Raw genomic sequence first — 19,585 nt, forward strand, 5'->3', positions numbered from 1 at the left:
GGGGGGGCTGGCTCCGTCCCGGCCGGGCTCCGCCCCCGGGCGGCGCCGATTGGTCGGCGCCTTGTGACGTCACGAGAGGGTTTTTAAACGCGGAACCTGCGCCGCGGCCCCGCAAAGTCCGCCGTGGCTGAGACGCGGAGGGCGGGCGGACGCGCCGGGTCGAGGTCGCCGGCCCGGAGCGCGGCTGGCTGAAGGTAAAGGCGGGCGCCCGGGCGGCGCGGAGCCGCCGGCTCGCTGGGCTTGGGGGAGCCGGTGCGGACAGCCGGGGAGAGGCCCGCTGGAGAACTCCAGGGGCGCGGGGATGGCGGTCCCAGCACCCGCGGGGCCGAGCCGGACCCGCCTCGCGGCTCGTCCTTCGGGCGCACTGCCCGATCGCCGCCCCCCTGCGGGGATTCTCCTCTAGGGAAGGGAGATCCCAGCAGTCTGCCTTCGCTGAAGCCCGGGGAGGGGCGCGGGGAGACGACCTTCCCTCGGATCTAGCCCGCGCGACCCGCACCCTGAGGGTTTCTTGGGCCCTAGGGCAGGAGAACTGCATGGATCATGGGGGAAGGGGGAATGTTTACCCTCTGTTGCACCTGTAGGTACTTTTCTTTTTTAGAAAAGGGGAGGGCGCGGGAGATGGCTCAGCGGTCAAAATCGCCTACCCTAAAGCAGGAGGACTCGCATTTGATCCCTGAGACCTACATACTCTTGCAAGTTGTCCTGACTTCCACTCACAACCTGCGTGTGGCTTACACACACGCACAAAATAATTTACCTAAACTGTTTTACTAAAAGGAATTTTTAGAAGAGTGGGACGCTGATTAGGGAAAGGATCCAAAAGTTACAAATTCGCGTTTATGCTAAACCTTTCTCTCTCTCTCCTTTTTTTTTTTTTTTTTCTCTTTTGACCTTGTTTAGGAAAGCACCGAGTTTGTGCTACCTGCCATTTCAAGGCCTGCCGCCGCCCCCTCCTCCTCCGCCTGGAGCCCTAGACCTTCTCCTTGATCCTCCCCTGCACTCTAGCTCACCATGGGGAACCACTTGACTGAGATGGCACCCACAGCCTCGTCCTTTTTGCCCCACTTCCAGGCCTTGCATGTCGTGGTCATAGGGCTGGACTCGGCGGGGAAGACTTCCCTCCTTTACCGCCTCAAGTTCAAGGAGTTTGTCCAGAGCGTTCCCACCAAGGGCTTCAACACTGAGAAGATCCGAGTGCCCTTGGGGGGGTCCCGTGGGATCACTTTCCAAGTGTGGGACGTTGGGGGTCAGGAGAAGCTTCGGCCGCTGTGGCGCTCCTACACCCGCCGGACAGACGGACTGGTGTTTGTGGTGGACTCTACGGAAGCCGAGAGGTTAGAGGAAGCCAAAGTGGAGCTACACCGCATCAGTAAGGCCTCTGACAACCAGGGGGTCCCCGTGCTGGTGCTGGCCAACAAGCAGGACCAGCCGGGGGCACTGAGCGCGGCCGAGGTGGAGAAGAGGCTGGCAGTCCGAGAGCTGGCAGTGGCCACGCTCACCCACGTGCAGGGCTGCAGCGCTGTGGACGGGCTGGGCCTGCAGCCAGGACTGGAGCGGCTGTATGAGATGATCCTCAAGAGGAAGAAGGCACCTCGGGCAAGCAGGAAGAGACGGTGACCGCACGCTGCCCCTACCCTACCTGCTAGGGCTCAGTACACACGACAGACAGGCAGGGCCTGTGACCTCTCCGCCAGCCTGGGTGCTGGACCTGTCCACTTCAAAGGACCGAAGGAGCATGGGGGGCCCCCTGTTTCGGTGCCACACAGGGGGAGGGGAGACGGAGCGTCTTTACTGCCCTTCACCTGTAGAGGGTGGAGGCTGCAAGACGCAGAGACAAATACAAATGCCGACTCTACCTCGACCCTGGTTCTCCTTTTCCTTCCCTAGCGTTTTTTATTTGGATGTATGTTTTTACTTTTTCAGGGGGAGGGTGTGCAGGAAGTTGTCTGGAGAATGCTTTTGGGAATGAATGGGGAACATCTTCCCTCTCCCCACCTTGGGGGGTTCTCCTCAGCTACTCTCCTAAGTCACAGCCTTTTCAGAGTCTGTGAAAGTGCCAAGAATCCTGCTCACGTTTGTAGATCCCCGGCCTTTTTTTTAATATATAAGCCTTGTGTGTCCTTCGTATTACTGTTTTTTAGCATTTGCCTGTAAGTTATTAAAGTCGGATGATTCTAGCTCTTGTTTTGACCTGGTAACTGCTTCTCGCCTTACTTGTCCTAGCCCTGTGGAGAGTTTGGGATTTACATGGATAATAGGGGAAGGGGGAATGTTTATCCGGAATGAACAAAACAAGCGCTCAGGGGTTGGCTGGTAGAAACCCTGGGGGTCATTGAAAACCTCCAAAGCTATTAGTTCAGGGGCTTTGGCTCCTTTTTGCCTTCTCTGACTTCCTCTGGCGTCTGCCCCTGAGACCAGCTGCTCTTGGGTCTGCCTGTGGCAGAGGATCGGCCCTTCGGTCTGTCTGTACCCTTGAAGGGTCATTTTAGCCCCATCACTCTGCCTGATTTCTTTACCCTTTCGGAGGAGGTGGTAAGAATGGAAAGTAATTCCTGGCCTTAAGCCACCTCCCAAGAGCTCAGTCCTGCTGACTGCAGCTCTCTGGCAGCTTGCTGGCGCTGCGGAGACCTGGGTTGGCCTGGTGACTCAGCCTGAGCCTTTCAGCCTCGGGAACAGCAGCGAGTCTCCCTAGAGGGGACAGAAGTCATCCTCCTCCCCACTCCCAACCTGTGAGACGAGAAGGGGGCGGGACACCATCTACAGATGTCAACAGGGCAAACAGTGGCCTGTGAGGTGCACACCTGCAGTCCTAGCCTTTGGGGGGTGGAAGCCGGAAGATCAAGAACCCAACCAGTCTGGGGTGACCCCGAGAGACCCAGCAACACACACAATAGTGGTAAGATAACGTGTGCACGTTGCCAGGTTCCTGCGGAGGCTTCCAGGGGCCCCGCCCCCTGCAGGAAGGCCAGCTGTGTCTGATAGAACAATAAGATTCTCCTAATCTATCTGGGTGGGAGGCCTGAGGCAGCCAAGGACAGTCTTTCTAGAACCCCAGTCCCACCCACGGCCTTTGCAAACAAGGGGTCCTCAGAGCAACTTGACAGTCTTGCCCCGGGGAGATCTGATAAAGGGGTCCCTCACTCTCAACAGTGGTCTCTGGGGGAGGCTTCTCTTCCAAAAGCTGAAGCTTGCTGCTGACTCCAGGGCCATCTAGATTTGTCCTGCAACTCCCTTAAAGCTCTGTGAGTGTGCACTGATCCGGAAGGGTGCCCCAGTGTGCGTCAGTGCTAGGGACAGCTTGACAGAGCTGCTGGGCTGGTTCTGCCAGGAGTATGTGCTACCCAACCTCTCTGACACACCTGATTGATGGCTCTCAGTCCTTTGGAGCAGGGTTCTGCAGTTTAGGGACAAGTAACAGGCTGGGAAGGACCTGGCCAGATGAAGGCTTGTCCTGGGAGATCTTTTCTCCCCACTCAAGTCTGCTTTTGTCCTAAAGTCTTCAATGACCTTATTTTGTTCTTGTTTCTTCTCCTTTTTCTTCTTCTTTTCCACATCTCTGGGATTAAAATCTCTAGATTTGGGGAAAGAGGTAAAGAGATGTATTCCCTGCTCTCTCTGTCTCTTGCTCTGTGTCTCTGGCTTCTGAGGTGTCAGCTCTTGATTCTGAGTCAGCTAAATGCCATTAAAACGCCTTTCCTTCCTACCTACTTAGAACTCGACCCTTCTCACTTAGGTCCTTAGCCTTTGAGCAGGTCAGGGGTCATGGTCCATAGGAGGCCCCCAAACCCTTGGGCTTGGCTGTTCAGCTGGCAGTGGTAGAGGAAGGAGGGGTAGGGTGGCAGATGAGAGATGGAAAGGCCAATTGCCTTGACAGTGACAGCGTGGTGGAGAGAGGGACGCCCTGGGGAATTCTTAGTAAAACTCTGCACTGTAGCTGGGGGTGGGGGAAACATTGGGAGCTTTGGAACCATCCTGCCTTGACCCATTCATAGTTGCAAAGGCGGTTGCCTTCCTATCTTGCAGAAAAGAGTGGGAAGATTTCCCACTCTGCAGCCCTGCCTGAGGGATTCTGAGTTTTGAACACTGGACCAAGGGGCAAGGCATGGAGTGAGTGGGTGATGGCTGGAGGCAGGTTGTATTTCCTTCATCCTGGTTTTTCTGGGGAGTATAATTTTCTCTCAGAGGAGAGGGTCCCTGGGGCAAGGAGTGGTGGCTGGGACTGGTACTTGGAAGACTTGTAGGCCCAGAGCCGGGGCTCCCTTCTGACTCACCCTCCCACTGGCCACCCTCTTTCCTTGCCCAAGTCTGAATGCAGAATCCACAGGGACAGCATTTTCTTGCACCTTTCCTTCCCGGCCTCTCCTTCTCTGGGCAGAGATGGTAGAAGGCTCCATTCCCCTGCACTTGCAAGTCCTTCTCAGCTGCTCTTGCGCTCAAGCATAAGTGGACAAGGAGGAGAGCCCATAAGGATCAGAGTGGGCAGGGCTTTGCCCAAGGGCACAGGGCTCCTCCTGGGTACCTTCAGATCCTGCTCCCAGGAGAACAAGTTGTTATCCCTGTGCTTTGGGCTCCCACTCCTCCCCACATCGCTCGGATTCCCTTTCCTTGATTAGATTAAGGCCCAGCTTTCCGCTTCTTCCTTCACTCCCTTCCTGGGGAGTGGAAGGTCTTATCTCCTAACCTAACAGAGCTCTGGTTTCAAATCTGGCCAGAAAGTCCACACCCTCCTTTCACCCAGTGTATCATTAGAGTCTTAAGGCAGGCATCTCCCAGGAAAGCCCAGCCCATGGGGGAAGGGCAGTTCTGAATCCAGCCCAACAAAAAATCATCAACTTATTGAAAACATTACCAGCTGTTTGCGCCACTTCTGGGAACTCAGGCGTGTGGTTCTCCAGCTTTGAAATTGGCAGATGGCAACATGTGTCACGGTGTCAGGAAGGCTGGGCTTGGTGGCACAGGCCTGGTACCGTCGTTTTGGAGTCAGAGTCAGGCAGATCACTGTGAGTTTGAGGCCAGCCAGGGCTAGTGACACCTTGTCTTAAAACAAAACGAACCAGACAGGCCTCAGCGCAGAGAATGGCCTATTCTCTATCAGGGGCCTGTTCTGAATGGGCAACCAGTGAGCAGTAGAAGGGGAAAATGTCAGAGAGGAGGCTATAAGGCACATACCCGCACACCCTGCCCTATCCCAAACGCTCCTTATCCACGCCCCGCCCCCACCCAGACAAAGCACAATTCCTTGGAAGCAGCAGGTTGAACATTGCCAGGGGCTCTTAATGCTGGGAGTCTGGATGGATTCTTAGGACCTCCTTTCCTGGTTGGAACATGAAGAAAAACATATTTTTTCCTTAAAAAAAAAAAAAAAGTCTTACTTGGCCAGGTGTGCGTAGTTGGGTGGTTCAAGGCTGAGTCGGGAAGACTGCCTAGCGTTCCATGTCAAACTCCCTCCAGCAACCGTTACTCATGAGCACACACACACTGACATAAAGTAAGAAAAAAAAAATCTTCAAAATGTTTTACTGAGCCGGGTGGCGGTGACGCACGCCTCTGATCCCAGTGCTTGGGGAGTCAGAGGCAGGCAGATCTGAGTTCTGGGCCAGCCTGGTCTACAAATTGAGTCCAGGACAGCCAGGGCTACACAGAGAAACCCTGTCTCGGAAAATAAACAAACAAATAAAAAGTAGAGAAATACCCTGATCTAAACTTAGGAGCTGCGAACAAGTTTTAAATCTATTCTTCTGTATATTTGCATATGGGTAAAAAGATGTGTCTCTCTCTCACCACACACAGGGTTATATAAGGTGTCCTGCTCAGATTTGCCTTTTTCATTTATATATCTTGGACATGATTCATCGCTGACACCTATGATTTTTCCTCACTCTTTTTGATGACTACATGAAATTTCATGATGTGCTTTATCATCATTTTTATTAATGAATTTATTATTGGATTCACCATATGAATGAACCAAAAACCTCCTTGCATATTTTTTTCTTATCTGCTTGAGGAAAATTACTTGGGGGTGTCAAAGGGTATTATGTGGACAAGTTCAAGGCAGCTCACTCAGCGTAACAACCTGGGTGTGATACCCTCCCCACCCCACCCCCACCAACACACACACACACACACACACACACACACACACACACACACATGACGCAGAGAAAGAACTGACCCCTGAAACTTGTTGTCTGACTCCTGGCTTCCTTGCATAATGGCACTTGAGCCCAGACATACGCACATACATACCCAGGCAGACACACACGTGCACACACAAAAAAGTTTTTCTTTTTATCATAGTAGAGCTGGTTGTGGTGACACACTTTTTTAGTCCCAAAGGTGTGTATCCCGTGAGTTCAAGGCCAACCTGGTCTGCTTAGTGAGTTTCAGGCCAGCTAAGGCTGCGCAGTGAGATTCTGTCCCAAAAGACAAAACAAAACAATCATCGCCATCACCACCACCACCAACACCATCCCCATCCCCATCCCCATCATCGGTTTTTTGAGGCAAGCTTTTTCCATGGTTACCCTGGGTATTCTGGAACTCCCTCTGTAGATCAGGCTGTCCTTGAACTCACAGAATCTACCCCTGCCTCTGCCTCCCTCTGCCTCCAGAGTGCCAGGATTAAAGGCATGTGCCACTACACCTGGGCAGGCATGTTAGTTAGTACATGCTGCTAGTCCCAGCATTTGGGAAGCAGAGGAAGGGATACAAGGCTAGCCTGGTCTACATGGCTTGTTTTGTTTTGTTTTAAGGTGTGCTGAGGCTGAGGATAATATGTGTTTAAGGCTTAGCCAGAGTTTGAGGGAGAGAGAAGTTTAAAGCGTATTCAGCCTCGCCCAGCAGCCGCTGACCTCCGGGCCTCTCCGTACTGAGTGTCTTTGCTTTAGAGAGGGAAGGTACTTAATCAGTAACTGGGTAGAAGAGGATTCAACTGGGTGGAGAACGAGCTCAGGCTCGCCACCACTGCCGGCTGCCTGGCTGGTGGCGGAGGCTGGCAGATGGTGAAAGGCTCCCTAGCACCCAGCTTGTCAGAAACGTCAGACAAAGTAGGCGAAGCAAGTCCTGAAATAAATCCTGGAGTGGAGGGGACTTAGCTCAGGGAGGGAGGCTGAGACAGAGATGCCTGCTCGGAACTGAGCGGGAAGGGAAGCCCTAAAGAGGAAAGAGGAAGTTTTAGCCCCCCCCGCACCCCACCCCGTGACCCCTGCTTGAGCCTTATAGAGGGGTTTCCCCGCCAATAGCGCAAGGACCCCGGGTGGCTCTGATTCTCAGAGCACTGTGGGGTGTTGGGGCCTGACCGCTTCGGTTCACTCAGACCTCTTGGTTAATCCTGGCATACCATCTTCTCCCTGCTCCAGCGGAGTGGGGGAGGGCAGGGTGGGGAGGCAGGAGGAGGCTTATCTCCTTCGTACCCTGAGTGCCCTTCCTGGTTAATCTGGTGGAAAGAACCCTGGAGGAGGGTGGAGGTTACAGCTGTTGTTGGAGTGTGTTGAAAGCAAGATGTCTGGTCTCCCTCGCCCAGCTCGTGTGGGGGCTGAACACAAGTTATGCGATCCGCTGTTGAGATTCAGCTCCAGAACGAACCAACAGCCGAATTTTATCCTTATTAACTGTGCGTGTGTGCCTGCACGCGCCTCTGCGTAGGTATATGCACTTGAGTGAAGGTGCCCAAAGGCCAGAAGAAGGCGCCAGATCCCCTGAAGGTCCCTTAGAGGTTGTGAGTCTCCCTGTGTGGATCGCGGGACCTGAACTCCTGTCCTCTGGAAGACAGTACTGGGTCTTAACCTCAGAGCCATCTCTTAGACACTATTTCCAGCATTTGCTGTTGTTATTGTTTTTCGAGAAAGGGTTTCTCTGGGTAGCCTTGGCTGTGCTGGAGCTCACTCTGCAGACCAGGCTGGCCTTGAATTCACAGAAGTCCGCCTGCTTCTGCCTCCCAAGTGCTGGAATTAAAGGCATGCCCCGCTACTGCATGGCTTTCCAGCATTGTTTTTTTTTTTTTTTTTTTTTTTTTAATGTTTGGGAATTTATTTGTTTTCGTCTTGTATTTTGAGACAGGGTCTCACTACGTAGCCGAAGGTGTCGAAAACTCAGATTTTGTTTTAGAGAAGGAGGCTTGGTCTCTAAAGCTGGGTCCTCCTGCCTCAGCTTCCTGTTCTGTTTTGCTGAAGGGTAAAATGACCTTGGCACCAACTGTGATCGTGACCTCTTCTCATCCTACATAAAAATCGATCAAAGAAGGTCTCGGGTGGTGTGCTGGATAGTTTTGCACCAGTTTGACGAAAGCTGTAGTCAACCTGAGAGGAGGGAACCCTGATTGATAAAATGCCTCCACAAGATCTGGCTGTAGGCAAGCCTGTGGGGCATTGTCTTAATTAGTGACTGAGGGAGTGGAGCCCAGCCCACTGTGGGTGGTGCCATCCCTGGGCTGGTGGTCCTGGGTTCTATAAGAAAGCAGGCTGAGCAAGCCATGGGGAGGAAGCCAGTGAGGAGTATGTCTCCAAGACTGTGCGTCTGCTGCCTCCAGGTTCCTGCCCTGCTTGAGTTCCTGTCCTGACTTACTCCGGTCATAAACACTGATGTGGAAGTGTAAGCCAAATAAACCCTTTCCTCCCCAACCCCAAGCTGCTTCTGGTCATAGTGTTTCATCACAGCAAGAGTGACCCTAACTCAAGCAGGAAACAATACCTGCTCTTTCTGTCTCTCTCTCCCCACTCTCCTCTTCCCTCCCTGTTTGTTTGCTTGTTTGTTTTTGTTTGACCAAGGTCTTAAGTAGCCCAAGCTGGCTTTGAACTTGCTATGCAGCCCAGCATGGCCTTGTATTCCTGATCCTTCTCCTTCAATCTCTCAAGTGCTGGGATTACAGGTGTGCTCCACCAAGCTCAGCTTAACCTGAGAGAGGCAGGTGTTGTTATTTTTGATGGCATTTCACAGTGTAATCTGGCTGACCCGGAACTATTTTAGGTAGGGGCTCTTGCTATTATTTGCTTCGGTTTTGAATTGAACCCAGGGCCTCACGGATGCTTGGAGAACACTCTCAGCACTGACCCACAGCCCCTAGGTCCTGGTTCCTTTTATAGTTCTCAATAAGAAGAGGAAGGCTTTCTCTCTCTCTCTTCCCTCCTCTCCTTTCATCACCCTGTGAAATGACCTTATTTTGGGTTAAGTTTATTTACTTTCTGACTTCTAGGCAGGGACCTAGTCTATTCACTGTTCTGTCCTCCAGGCATTACCTATCTCAGGGATACTGGATGTCCTCAGGGCCTAAAGGGTGGGGCAGGAAGTGGTGTTAGTTTATAAAAGCTGACAGGCCCTAGGAGGGATAGCCAGCAGGAGAGACTGGAGGGCTTATTCTGGAAGCCTTCCAGGAGGAGGGGAGGCAAAGAAAACAACTCTGAGCCAGTATAAAGCATCCTGATTAAGGAGGGGTTCTGATCACAAAGCATCCCGATCAGGGAGGGACTCTGGGCCTTGGCCTAGAACAGCCCTGGCCCTGCCAGTCCCTCAGGAGGAGAGACTGGAGTCTGAAGGTTAACAAACATAGTTTCGTTCCTCCCTCTCCTGTAATTAAACTGCATGTCCTAGGACACTCCTCAGAGACTGTCCACCACTCTCCTCCCCCAGCTCTACCCCACAGATCCATCTTGTTGGCCCAATAATGGGGCATCTCAGGAATCTCATAGAACTTGAATTTCCTCAGGTGACAGTGGGTAGAGCTGGCTGCTGACAAGGACGAGCCAGAGAACATGGGTTCAATCCCTGAGACCCACATGGTGGGAGGAGAGAAGTGACTCCCTCAGGTTGTCTTCTGACCTCCACAGGCATCCTGGTACGCACACACATACAATAAATGAAATGTAATTTAAAAATTAAGAATATTTAAGTTAGTTTCATATGTTGGTGGAACACACTTGGAATCACAGCATCTGGGAGGGAGAGGCAGGAGGGTCAAGGTTGCTGGAGAGATGGTTCAGTGGTTAAGAGCTTTGGCTGCTATTCCAAAAGACCTGTGTTTAATTCCCACCATCCACTCGGAGGCTCAGAGTCCAAGGACACCCTAGACTATATGTTGATACATTGAATTCCTTCCCTCTAAGCCTGAACTGTACAAGACCTTATCTCAGAAACAAACAGTTATGTCATTAATGAATTACTTTTATTTGTTTGTTTCCTAGACAGGGTATATATATAACCTTGGTTAGGCAGTGATCTCCTGAGTCTCCTCCCCCTCCCTCCCTTTTTTTTTTTTTCTTGAGACAGGGTCTCACTGTATAGCCTTGGCTGTCCTGGAACTTGCTATGTGGTCAGGCTGGCCTCAAATCCCCAGAGACTGCCTTCCTCTGCTCCCTCGGTGCAGGGACTAAAGGTGTTCTCCACCACGCCCTGCCCTTTCAAGGCAGTTTTAGTCTACCAACACTCCTTAACTCTGCCGGAGGACAAGCCCAGGTACGTGACAGCCACCGAAAATTCCTAACATGGCTTTACCCAATAGTGTCTGATCTTTCATCAGACAGCTGGAGCAGCAGCGGCAGCATTGACAGCTAGAGATTGCTTCATCCTGCCTTTCCACCCATGAGGTGCTGGAGAGCAAGAGGCTTCCCTCAGGAGAAGGATGCTGGGTGTCTGGATAATCCACAGACCAGATTTTCTGATTTTGCACACACGCAGGCAGGAGGCTTATATGATGAAAGCTGGACAATAACGTGTGGTGTGTGTGTGTGTGTGTGTGTGTGTGTAGTGGAGTGGACAGGGCAGACCTAGACTAACCCCGCCATCCATTTCTCTGCCAAGCAGACTGTGCCACCAATGGCATTATTAATTGGTCACCTACAGTCTGAATGGTATTTAGGGTTGGGGAATCTGACATGTTGTAGCCACTGGAGATACGGAATAATTTTTATACAGATATGTGAGCACTTGTTGCTCTTGCAGAGGACCTGGGTTCTGTTCCCAGTACCCACAGAGTGGCTCACAGCCATGCATAACTCCAGTGCCAGGAGATCCAGGGGGCACCAGCAGGTACTCTCATTTTACACATACAGTAAAACAAATAAATCTAATAAAAGGAAAGAACAAAGAAGTGGATTTGGGGGCTAGGAGCTTAGCTCAGTGGCCGGGTAACCCACAACCTTGCTTACCCACAAGGCTGTGGGTTCTGCCTCATTAGCATAAAGGAGAAATTTGTCTTAGCTGGTTTCCTCCATGGAGAGACAGACAGGGATCTCTGGTTTATGGCAGAGCATTCTCAAGAGAAAGGGAAGAAAGCAAAATGGGTCATAGAAGCTAAGCAAGGCTACCCTTCACAAATCCTGCTTTGTAGCTGAGGCTGATGGTTCAACAGTGAACCCAACAGTCAAGAGCAGAGACCAGAGGATGGCTGTGAGGTCAGGACCAGGTTGGGCTACATAGTGAGACTGTCTCAACAAAACCAAAAGACCCTTACTTTTTTTTTTTTTTTTTTTTTTTTTTTTTGCTTTCTTGTTTGTTTTGTTTTTTGAGACAGTTTCTCTTGTAGCCTTGGCTGTCCTGGGCTTACTTTGAAGAACAGGCTGGCCTCGAACTCACAGAGATCCACCTGCCTCTGCCTCCCTGAGTGCTGGGATTGCAGGCGTGCACCAGTGATCCTTACTCTTGAAAGAAAAGAAGGTGATCCATGCCTGTAACTCTGGCTCTGAGAACATAGGGCTAGAAGCACTAGGAGCTTGGCCAGCCTTAAGTTTGAGGTTAGCCTGGGCTAAAGGAGACCCTGATGTAAAGAAAAACAAATCAGACAAACAAATACAGAAGAACAAAATAATCTGGACTTGGGGGAACGGGACTGTAATCATAGTACTTCTGGGAGGTAGAGGCAGGAAGAGCAGGAGTTCAAGGTCCTTAGACTGTGTTGATCTCCATGAGACGAGGTCTCAGTCACACCTAAACGCCTGCTCAAACACAGTCCCCAGAGGGAGGCTGTTCTATCCCCGCATCATCAGATGACTATCTACTGTTTGCCCTGAGCACCCTTTCGGCCGACGGCAAGTGACCAGAGAACCCCCCCCAGCCAATATAGGGGATCTAGGTGGAGCCTCAAAGGCTGGACCGAGCAGGCTGACCCAGCAGGCCACAGTCTTGATCACTACTTGTGTGTTGCAATTCACTCTCTCAGTACTCTCCCTCTCCCTTCTCCTCATCCTGCTTCATTCCACCCTCCATTCTCAACTCCTAAGTCCCTGCCTTTGATCTGGCCTTGTTGCCCTTGACATTCATCTGGAAGTCAGAATGAAGCCCTGAGCTTCTATGAGGAGTTTCCCTGACTGGGTTCCTTTACTCAAGGGCCCTTAACTGCCCTCAGCAAAAGGTTCTGGGGTCCCAGGGAACACCAGACACCAATCCTTCTCTGGGGTTTTCTTTTTGCTAGTTCTATCCGGCCTCACTTCCTGTCACAGAAAAAGGACTACTCAGGAGCAATTCACCCCCTATCCCACCCCACCCCCCCAGACGCCCCAGGCTCAAATCCGACTTAGAAATCACAGGACACGTTCCCTTGACCGGAAGGGTGGGCCTGGCCTGGTTTCCTTTGAAACTTTAGATCAGAAAAGACACCTCCTTTCCTGGTCCTTTCCCTGTCACCGCCCAAAGGCAGAGTTGGTGGGAGAGTGGAAGAGAGGGGAGGTTGTTCAGTGGGAGGGGTGGGAGGAGCGGAGGTGGGGAGGGGGGTAGGGAGACTGACTCCTGAACCTTCCTTTCCTTTTGGCACAGCCCTGTCTAGAGGAGAATCCTGAGGCAAAGGGCAGAGGAGAAGAAAAGGACAATCTGGACATTTGTCTGCTGTTTTATAGCCAAGATCAAATCAGGAGGCCCCAGTGGGTGTCAGACCTTCATATCCTTCCTGTCCTTTGGCCCTTGGCATGTGGCTTGCCTGTGGCGGGGTGGGTGTGCCTCACAGATACACACACACACAGGCACATACATATATGTACACACTCGTGCGCGCGCGCATGCGCGCGCGCACACACACACACACACACACACACACACACACACTCTTAAGTTGTTGAAACCAGGGCTGCGCCTCCTGGGAGAAGGGTGGTCACATACCTGTCCTCTTGGGAGGTGACACTTCCCCTACACCTCCACAGGTTTCATGTGAACCTCACCCTAGCTTTGGCCTAGTGCTGTCAGAGTGGGCAGCAGGGATGGAAGAGCTGAGCTGGCCTCATACCAACAAGGAGGGTGCTCTCAGCTGCCCCTGGACATGCCTGAAAACCTCCTCTCCCAAGGACTAAACCTGAGTGAAACTCAACTGAGAGCCCAGCAGCGGTGGTTGGTCCAAGATTGCTGCTGGGTGAGCCTCAGGGGTGGCTGAGAAAAATACCCCAGAGACCTCGAGGATGGGAGGGGACCCCAGCCTCCCTGATGAGTTGCTTGAAGGCTGGGTATGGGCTCAGAAACAAACAAACAAACAAACTTGGGGCTCTTGGCTGGACACTATGAGACTCATAGCCCAAAGGATTTGCCATCCCTGAATCAGGGGAAGGGACTGCCTGACTGGGTGTGCCTTCACCCCATTAGGCCTGGGGCTGGGACTGTAATTGCTGTAATTCGTTGATGAGTGCAATTTGCAGCCGGCTCCTCACTGTGTGACAGGCCTCAATTAAAGCTGCCAAGGGAGCTGGGTGTTACTGTTGCTCTCTCCTTCCCCTGGTCTCCCCACCCCAGAAAAGAGGGGTTCTAAAGACTTAGTCGAACCCCCCACTTACGCCTGGAGATGGAATTTTCGAAGAAATGGTGCTGGAGAAAGATTTGAAATGGTGGGTGAACTTATTCATTTGATACAAGGTCTCTTTGTGTAACCCTGGCTGGCCTGGAACTCACTGAATCAAAACAGGTGGTGATTCTCTCTGCCTCTGACCCCTGCCAGGAGCTGAGCCATTGTAGCTTTGCTGTTGTTGCTGCTTCTGTGTTGTTTTTTGCAGCTTGTAGCTAAAGATGACCTTGAGTTTCTGATCCTGCTGTCTCTACTTCCTCAGTGCTGGGGTGACAGGCCACACCACCACACTTGGTTTTATGAAGTGCTTTAGGACTGTACCTAACTGAGGCAAGCTCTGTACCAACTGAGCCATAACCAGCCCCTTTATTTTATTTATTTTGTTTTTGTTTTTCGAGACAGGGTTTCTCTGTGTAGCCCTGGCTGTGGTGGAACTTGCTCTGTAGACCTGGCTGGCCTCAAACTCACAGAGATCCACCTGCTTCTGCCTCCTGAGTGCTAAGGTTAAAGGCGTGCCCCCCCCCCCGCCATTGCCTGGCTTGTTTATTTTTTAAAAAGACAGAATAAAATCACTCTGATCTTTACTTAGCCTTCTCAGACTTTAAAAGAGCAAAAGAGATGGCTCAGTGGATAAGAGCACCAGCTATTCTTCCAGAGGACCAGGGGCTCAATTCCGAGCACCCACATGGCAGTTCACAACTGTCTGTAACAGTACCAGGAGATCTGACACCCTCACACAGACACACTTGCAGGCAAAACACCAGTGCACATACAATAAAAATAAATTATTCAAAAAAAATTGTCTTTATTTTTCTCATTCATGCTGGAAGAAGGTTCGTGCTGATTCCCCACAAATATTCATATCCCTTGGCAGTGTCTGGCACAGGGAAGCATTGGACAATGTCTTAAATTTTATCTATGATCTATCTATCTATCTATCTATGGAGACAGAGTTTCTCTGTGTGGCTGTCCTGGATTCACTTTGTAGACCAGGCTGGCCTTGAACTCACAGAGATCTGCCTGCCTCTGCCTCCCAAGTGCTGGGATTAAAGGCTTCCACTACTGCTTTTTGCTTGGCTTTGAGAGTAACTACCTACATTTAGATTCAAGAACCAAATCAACTTCAGGAGCCAACTAGAAGTTGGTTGAAAGTATCATTCTGGAATAATAATTTATGCCTCTGCTTCGCTCCATGAAAAGTGATGGTTTAACTACATAAACACAATATTTGATGAAAATACTTCAAACAGACAGCTGATGGCAGTGACGAAGACTACAAATAAAACTGTTTAAAAATATCAGACAAGGGAGAGAGTAGGAGGGAGAGCTCGAGTTTGGCGTCGTCTTACAGCTGGTAAGATGATCAGAGTGTCAGGACCGGAAAGGAAAGGCAAGAGTTATGATGGGATGCATCTTAGAGGGACTTCCCAGGGGTCAGGAGCAAGGGACGATGGCGTAAAAAGCTTGCAAAAGCGATGGAAAGTTGGTGAGATGACCTAGTAGGAAGGGAGGCTTGTGGCCAAGCTTGATGCCCTGAGTTGGATCCTTGGGAACCACATGGTAGAGGCAGGGAATTGACAATTTCTGTAAGTTGTCCTCTGATCTCTACATGTTTACTGTGTGTGTATGTGTGTTTGTGATGGGAACCCGGGCCTTGCTCATACTTTCCAACTGAGCTAGATACACCTATAACTCCATTCATGCCTTTTTTTTTTTTTTTTTTTTTTTGAGACAATCTTACTGTGGGACAACCCTGGCCGGCCGGAACTTGCTATGTAGTCCAAGATGATTCACAGAGATCTACCTGCCTCTGCCTCCTGAGTGCTGGGGTTAAACATAGCCCCTAGGGGGCTGGAGAGATGGCTCAGTGGTTAAGAGCACTGACTGCTCTTCAAGATGGACCAGCACCCACAAGGCAGTTCACAACTGTCTGTAACTCCAAAATCTGACACCCTCACACAGCTATACATGCAGGCAAAACACCAATGCGCATAAAAATGGAAATAAATAAATTATAAAAAAACACCAAACAACAACAACAAAAACCAAGGCCCCTAGTCAACATTGGGCTTGGCGGGGGTGGGGGGGAAGGGGGCGGGGAAGGGGCAGGGAAGCATTGCCACGGTGAGTATGCAGAGGGCAGAACTTTAAGGAATCTGTTCTCTCCTCCCATCCTGGCTTCCGGGGAGAGAAATCAGGTGTCCCTCAGGCTTCTAGAGGAAGGGATGTTCACACTCTCCGGCCCCTACTGTCCGTCCCTGTACTCATTTTCCTTTAGCAACAGTGTTTTTTGAGCCTCTGTTCTGACAAGGGTCAAGCTAAGCACTTTCACGTGTGTTATCTCAGCCCATCAGGCCCCGAGGGCAGGAAGCCCGAGGAGGTGCACGGGGCTCTCCTTTCTTTACTCCTCCCAGGTGATCTCATCCACACCCACAGGTTTAACTGCAGCCTGACTCCCAAGCCTTCTGACCTCCAGGATAAGTGCTACCCCGCCTCCTGGCTGATTTTCAGCTTCTGGCCACTCCTGGGAGCCTGAGACCACTAGTGAGTCTTGCCTGGGACTCCTGTAAACTTGATCCTCTGCCCGGCTTAGCCACCTCTATTCGCAGCACCCTTGTCCACCCAACATCCATGTCAGAACCTGGCATCCTCTTCTCTTGGCCCCATCCCCCATACTTGTGACCATGATCAGTAAACCAGCTTGTTAAAGACCTCTGCTGGTCTGCCTCTGCTTCTTGCACATAGTACTCTGAATTCAGGTCCTCCTCGATTTTCTTTGGGGTACCATCCCAAGTTCTGCCAACTCTTATTCTCCCATCTTGAGCCCCGGGTTGGTTGCTAGGCAAAATCTTCAAAAAGTCTGTTCAAGGCACATATATCCTAAAACCTTCTGAGAAGATGGCAAACTTCTCACTTCCTCCTCATCCTCCTGAGACAAAGGTCAGAAAGCTTGAGACAGAGGCCGAGGACCCATAAGACAAAACAGAACAAACAAACAAAAAAACCCCCAAGCTTCATGGTAGAGTTACCCACATTTATTCACAGCAGAGGCAGGAGGATCTCTGTGAGTTTGCGGCCAGCCTGATCTACAGATAGAGTTTCAGGACACCCAAGGCTACACAGAGAAACCCTGTCTTGAAAAAAATAAAAAATAAAACAACAACAAAACTAAACCAAACAAAAAAAACAACCCAACTGTCTAGAAGACACCAGGCTTGGGCTTCCCTTCCAGATTCCTTTCCCACCCTTACTGAGCCTTGTGTGTGTGTGTGTGTGTGTGTGTGTCTGTCTGTCTGTCTGTCTGTCTATCTTTTTATATCTGTGCTTCTTCACCTTTAATAAAAATAATTTTCATCTGTTGACTGTTGCCATGTCTGAAGTTTTTCCCTGCTCCCTCCCACCTATTTTAAAGGAGATTCCCCCCCCTGCCTTTTAATTCTTTAACTGGCAGAGAAATGAACCCAATCCAGATCCCTGGGTGGTAACAGGTATGTGCTAGGACTTGAACTTGGGTTCTCCTGGAAGAGTAGCCAGCTCTCTTAACCGAAAAGTCATATCTCCAGTCCAGGCCTTTTGTTTGTTTGCTTTTTAAGACAGACACACGTGCACATACAAGCTGATGTGATTACATTTTAATTATTTAATTATTTAATTAGCTTGTTTTTTCTATGTAGCCCTGGCTGTCCAGGAACTCAGTCTGTAGACCAGGCTGTCCTTGAACTCAGAGATCTGCCTGCCTCTATTTCCTGAGTGTGAGGATTAAAATTGTTTGCCGTCACCACCTGGCATAATTACATTTTAATTTAAATTTTTTTAGAAATCAGTGGGCCCGGTGTGGTAGTACACGCTGGTATCTCAGTATTTGAGACAATGAGGGAGGGGGATTATCCTAAATTCCAGGGCGGGGTCTGGGTTATGTAGCAAGACTTTGCTTAAAACAACAAAACAAAACAAAAAACCCTTCTCTGAGGACACATGCCTGTGATCCCCAAACTCTGGAGGCAAAGGGAGGCAAGTCTGGGTGAGTTTGAGGCCAGCCTCATCAGCATGTGAAGGGCTGCATAGTGAAACTCTGAGGGGGGAAAAAAAGCCAAATAAACAAAACCCTAAGTAGTTAAATAAATCAGAACATCCTAAAAAAATTGAAAAAGAAAACATTCAAGGCCAGCCTGGTCTACTAAGCGAGTTCAGAACAGCCAAGGCTTTACAGAGAAACCCTGTATTGAAAAACAAAATGGAGGCTGGAGAGATGGCTCAGAGGTTAAGAGCACTGGTTGCTCTTCCAGATGGTCCTGAGTTAGATTCCCAGCAACCACGTGGTGGCTCACAACCATCTATAATAAGATCTGGTGCCCTCTTCTGTACATGCACACAGAACATTGTAGACATAATAAATAAATAAATCTTAAAAAAAGAAAAGAAAAAGAAAATGGAAACATTCTGAGCTCTTCCAAACATGTCCTGGTACCTGTGGCCTGCCCTTCTCAGCCCCAGGCCTCCACACAATGATGCTTAGGAATGACTTTTCTCCGTTTTCACCATTTAATTCCTCCCAGGAAAGGCTGCTCACCCCTCTGCCCCTGACTCCATCTTTTGTTTCCTCACCATACCCAGAACTGAATCTTCCTTCAATGTTACATTATACAGTCTGCTGTGTCTCTCCCACCCAAATGTGAGGGTTTTTCAGGGCAAGCATGCTTGCTGCTTTTTTTTTTTTTTTTTCTTGCCTGCATTCTTTACTATGCTTGTGTTGCCTGGCGCACAGGGTGGGTTAAATGCTTGATGAATGAATATCTAATCTCCCGAGTTCTCTATCGTCCTTCGATTCAGCCTCCCTTCGGAAAAGCCTATTCAGGACTGTTTATGATAGGAGTTGGGATGTGCCATGCAAACCGGAACATTTTTCTCTCTCCTTTTCCTAGTCTCCCAGGATTCGCAGGAGCTACACCCTTGGCTCAGACGCAGGCACTTTTTTTTCCTGCGGAGCGGAGTGAGCGTCAGCTGGCACGCAGCCCTCCCCTTCCTCCCGGGCTCCGTCTTCCCTCAGCACAAACCCTTTTTCCTTTTTGGGTGTTCAGAGCTCCGAGAGCAGAGGGCTGAGTGGGAGGGAGGCGGCAGTGGGCTGTCTGCAGGGAGGCAGGGAGGGGGTGTGGGGGAGCCAAGATGTGGGTGGAAACGCTGCTATGGGGAACCTTTTGAGGGAGAAAGAAAATGTAGTTATTTTAGACGCATGTTGGGAGGGGTAGCAGGGATACGCTCTGGGGCGGGGGGGGGGGGGGGCTGGATCTTCCTCCAGAGCGTTGGTGAGCGGAGGTGGGGTAGGATGGGTTAGGTAGGTCTAATTGTTACTGAGGTTATCCCTCTGCCTCAGAGGAGAACTGTGCTACCATGCCTGGCTTCAAGCAGCGACTCTAAAACGCCCTTTCTGTGGCAGGAGCCCGGCCCACGGGTGGACACGTGGGTGAGTCGTAGCCATCTGCTCCTTTGCAGGGAAGTCCTGGCTTTCTCAGCCCCCCCCCCCCCTACAGGTAAGGACACATTCACCTAGGTCCTCCGACGACGCTGCTGCGTAGAGGAGGCCAGAAGCGTTCGTGACACACTGATACACCTCCAGCCTCACTCACCACCCTGCCTACAGGGATTCTCTGCCCATCAAGATGAACCTCAAATAAAAACACGGCTCAGTGTGCCAAGCTGTGTCTCTGGGAGACTCCCAGCCACCCTCGAATGGGGCTGAGTCACTGTGTCACCCTCTTCCAGGCACCCACGGAGGGTATGCTGAGAACCTCTTCCTCCCACGTACTGTTGGCGCAACAGACCCTGCAGCGGGCA

General features: G+C 50.8%; 1 protein-coding gene across 1 annotated transcript; it reads left to right on the forward strand.

Moving 5' to 3' along the window:
* The first annotated feature begins 117 nt into the window (after positions 1-117).
* On the forward strand, positions 118-2,177 carry Arl4d (ADP ribosylation factor like GTPase 4D). Its single transcript, XM_055619723.1, has 2 exons — positions 118-194; positions 901-2,177. The coding sequence occupies exon 2, from the start codon at positions 1,012-1,014 to the stop codon at positions 1,615-1,617; it is 606 nt and encodes a 201-aa protein (XP_055475698.1). The 5' UTR covers positions 118-194; positions 901-1,011; the 3' UTR covers positions 1,618-2,177.
* The last annotated feature ends 17,408 nt before the right edge of the window (positions 2,178-19,585 follow it).

The sequence above is a fragment of the Psammomys obesus genome, unplaced genomic scaffold (assembly GCF_907164565.1).
Source record: "Psammomys obesus unplaced genomic scaffold, mPsaObe1.curated_primary_1811, whole genome shotgun sequence".
NCBI classification, from domain to species: Eukaryota; Metazoa; Chordata; class Mammalia; order Rodentia; family Muridae; genus Psammomys; species Psammomys obesus.